The sequence below is a fragment of the Cebus imitator genome, unplaced genomic scaffold, assembly GCF_001604975.1.
Source record: "Cebus imitator isolate Cc_AM_T3 unplaced genomic scaffold, Cebus_imitator-1.0 Scaffold101, whole genome shotgun sequence".
In the NCBI taxonomy this organism is placed as follows: domain Eukaryota; kingdom Metazoa; phylum Chordata; class Mammalia; order Primates; family Cebidae; genus Cebus; species Cebus imitator.
Window position 1 is genome coordinate 5,675,553 of NW_016107416.1, and position 4,187 is coordinate 5,679,739.

The 4,187-nt window shown below is 39.1% G+C and overlaps 1 protein-coding gene across 4 annotated transcripts in view; it reads right to left on the reverse strand.

The window, feature by feature from the left end:
* Positions 1-4,187, reverse strand: part of INO80D (INO80 complex subunit D) — an 84,833-nt gene that overhangs the window by 16,215 nt on the left and 64,431 nt on the right. For all 4 annotated transcript variants that reach the window (XM_017536878.2, XM_017536879.2, XM_017536881.2 and 1 more), the window contains exons 7-8: positions 3,796-3,905; positions 1,728-1,861 (exon numbers count right to left, since the gene is read on the reverse strand). In XM_017536878.2, coding sequence (XP_017392367.1) covers positions 1,728-1,861; positions 3,796-3,905 — 244 coding nt within the window. The remainder of the gene's footprint in view (positions 1-1,727; positions 1,862-3,795; positions 3,906-4,187) is intronic.

A 4,187-nucleotide genomic window follows, 5' to 3' on the forward strand; every position in this document is an offset into this window, starting at 1 on the left:
TGGTGGCTGTAATCCCAGCTACTTGGAAGGCTAAGGTATAAGAATTGCTTAAACCTTGGAAGCAGCAGTTGCAGTGAGCCAAGATCACACCACTGCACTGCAGCCTGGGTAACAGAGCAAGACTCTGTCTCTAAAATAAAAAACAAAGAAGATGATGTTAAGAAATGCCTGGATGCCCAGGCAGAAGTTTGCTGCAGGGGTGGGGCCCTCAAGGGGAACCTCTACTAGGGTAATGCAGAAGGAAAATGTGGGGTGGAAGCCCCCACACAGAGTCCCTGCTAGGACACTACCTCGTGGAGGTGTGAGAAGAGGGCCACCATCCTCCAGACCCCAGAATAGTAGACTATGGGAACCTATATCTTGCATCAGCATGAACTGGATGTGAGACAAGGAGTTAAAGGAGATCATTCTGGAGCTTTAAGATTTGACTGTCTGTTGAATTTTGGACTTGCATGGGGCCTGTAGTCCCTTTGTTTTGGTCAATTTCTCCCATTTGGAATGGCTGAATTTACCCAATGGCTGTACCCCCATTGTATCTAGGAAGTAACTAATTTGTTTTTGATTTTACAGGCTCATAGGCAGAAAGGACTTGCCTTGAGGTAATGCTGAAATGAGCTGAGACTTTGGGGTACTGTTGGGAAGGCAAGATTCATTTTGAAATGTGAAGATATGAGATTTGGGAGATGCCAGGGCAGAATGATATGATTTAGCTCTGTGTCCCCACCCAAATCTCATCTTGTAGCTCCCATAATTCCCATGTGTCATGGGAGGGACCTAGTGGGAGATGACTGAATTATGGAAGCAGGTCTTTCCCGTGTTGTTCTCATAATAATGAATGGGTCTCAATGTGATCTGATGGTTTTACAAATGGGATTTGCCCTCCACAAGCTCTTTTTCTGCCTGCTGCCATCCATGTAAGATGTGACTTGCTCTTTCTTGCCTTCCACCATGATTTTGAGACCTAATCAGCCATGTGGAACTGTGAGTCCAATTAACCCTTTTTCTTTTGTAAATTGCCCAGTCTCAGATATATCTTTATCAACAGGGTGAAAACAGACTAATATACCAGTGAATCACACACATTGAGGCTGAGGTCCAATAAAGGCTGAATCTTTAGTTCCTAGTTATACACCGAGCTGGTGGCAAAGCAAGGATCACAAGTTTCAACTATTAAGTCCTGGTCTATTACCCATTCCCTCACCCTAAGGATCCCTGATAACTATAACATGCTTACAGAGGGCAGGAAGTATCTCACTTTTTAGTACATAAGGTACCTAGGACAGTATCTTGCAACAACTGCTTGATGGATAAACCAATAAAAAAGAACTTCCTTTAAATGATTATATAATTTAGATATTCCTCAAATTCAAGTTTGTCTCTCCTCTAAATTATTCTGAATTAGATGTATAATACTAGCATTAACGAAAGCAATAATTACAGATTTACTGAAAGACTAGATCTTTGACCGAAATTTTATCAACTATTCAAGACATTTGTATATAAGAAAGCAAAACCCTAGAGACATAGGAACAAATAGAGTATTTAGAAAATGTGCTATGTATAAGATATGTATTTTAAGGTAATAAAATGTATCTTAAGGGAATAAAAATCCTGTCTCAAAACTTGTCTCAGTGATTTATATACATATATAGTTTGTGCTAAGTCACAAAGTATTTCCTACAGTGGATAACTATCAAAAGTTTGAAAGCCTCTGTTGCAGAACTTACCATTTTTTTGGCATGTTCTTCACACAGAGGTGTCTGATGTGTAATGTCAAAAACTGGCACAGAGCACTGCTGTCCATCTGCAAACTTGGCTGTGCAACTTGAGAAGAGCTGCTGAGAGTGGTTCAAGAGGATATCTGGGTTTTTTGTAAGTTAGGAATAAAATACATTGAAACTCTAATTTTCAATTTCTATATAGAATTTGCTTGTTCCCCTACTTATGTTTAATAAGTTCAAACTTTATTATCCATAAAAGTTATAAAGTACTAGCTCAACTACTGATATGGGAAAATAATAGTAGGATTTATCCGATGGCAACTCTGAAGGACTCTATTTTGCTAATGGGATCCTGGCACCAGTCTCCTTAATGACCATTCTGAACCAAACTGTGTTATTTGGAAAAGCAGGGTCATTTCCTTCTTAACATGTGAACTCCATTTAAAGTTCCACTTAATGGTTTCTGTTTTTTGTTTTGAGATGAAGTCTCGCTGTGTTGCCCAGGATGGAGTGCAATGGCACTATCTCAGCTCACTGCAACCTCCTCGCCTTCCGGGTTCAAGCAAGCAACTCTCCTGTCTCAGCCTCCCACGTAGCTGGGATTGCAGATGTGTGCCATCACACCTGGCTAATTTTTTGTATTTAAGTAGAACTGGGGTTTCACCATGTTGGCCAGGCTGGTCTTGAACTCCTGACCTCAAGTGATCCACCCACTTCAGCCTCCCAAAGTGCTGAGATTACAGGTGCAAGCCACCACGCCTGGCCAATGGTTTTTATTTTTATTTTTTAACAGCTCTTAAAAGGAAAATTTTCTGCCTATGGTACTTACCAAGATTAAAAATTTAAAGATATAATTATTAAAAACCCATCTTTCCAGAGTTGACTATTTTGCTTCACATTTCCAGCAGCAAACTCACAACTTATGAAAAATTACCTTTAAATCAAAACTTTACTATTGGCCAGGCACAGTGGCTCACACCTATACTCCCAGCACTCTGGGAGGCCAAAGGAGATGGACTGATTGAGCCTCAGGAGTTCAAGATCAGCCTGGGCAACATGGTGAAACACCACCTCTACAAAAAAGTACAAAAATCAATCAGGCATGGTAGTGCATGCCTATAGTCCCAGGTACTGAGGAAGCTGTGATGGGAAGATCACCAGGGCCCAGGCACATCGAGGCTGCAGTGAGCAGAGATTGTACCACTGTACTCCAGCCTGGGTGATAGAGTGAGACCCTGTCTCTAAACAAACAAACAAACAAACATGGGTTTTACATCATCAATATTTTTAACCACTCATACTTTTAGCTACTACGTTTCCTTAAGACTTATATCTATTAAGGACCTTTGTGTTTTTCCTTTATGGTTTTTAGGTAAAACTATTTATAAAGCCTTTATTACATAGAAAGTGTGCTGAAAAAGCTGTTCTAAGAACAGAAAGGAGGGCAAAAATTAAATAGATGGTAAAGTAATTATTATTTTTAAATGTTAATTTTAAAATATTCAATAAAAGTCACAGCTACAAGATTTCATCACCAACCTAAAGCTCCTTAACAGAGGTTTCCTCAAGTATACTGTTTAAAAAGAGATCTTCTTTCCTAGTCAGTGATGTTTGTCACCTTTCATTCATTTGAAATCAGCACTGTACTCACTAAAAAGAGTAAACTATTCTTACAGGAAAAAGTACTGTAGGAGTGTAAAACCGTGTAACTGTCTTAGAAGACTAAAACCAGTTTTTAAATAACGTGATTTGATTTTTTTCCATCTATGAATGTTATAGCTCCTTCTCATAAGCTACCAGGAATCACCTGAGGGACCAGAATCCTATTAACAAAATATAATTAAGTGATAGACACTAGAGGAACTTGCCATTTGCTATCAACTTTACTTGTTTTGTTATGATGTTTGAATAAAGCAGGAAAAATTATTCAGAGAACATCATGAAAATTATAAGTTATATAAAATTATTTTAAACATTAAACAGTTATGTCATTCACTTGATTTAAAAATGAAATATATGGCCCCAAATTAGGTAGTACTTTTTCAATGCACATTCCATTGAGTTGAAAGGATACGTTGGAAACAATGTCTGGTGAATGGAAGGGCTTTGTTGGTGCACTGTTCACCCTTCACGGTTCCATTGCATGCTGCTGGTTCCACCTCCCTCAACTTGGTTCGGCTTATGCTAAGGAAAGAAAACCACAAAATTCAGTTTTTAAAAATGCTTTAAAAATCCAGGGTAATTTTTCAACATGATGTCACAACTCTGTAACACCCTCATTATAATATCTATAACATCTCTGGTCACTAAATAAAATGCAAAAGTGAGTTAAAGAAAGAAGGCATTAGCCGGGCGTGGTGGCTCACGCCTGTAATCCCAGCACTTTGGGAGGCTGAGGTGGGTGGATCACCTGAGGTCAGGAGTTCGAGACCAGCCTGACCAATATGGTGAAACCCCATCTTTAAA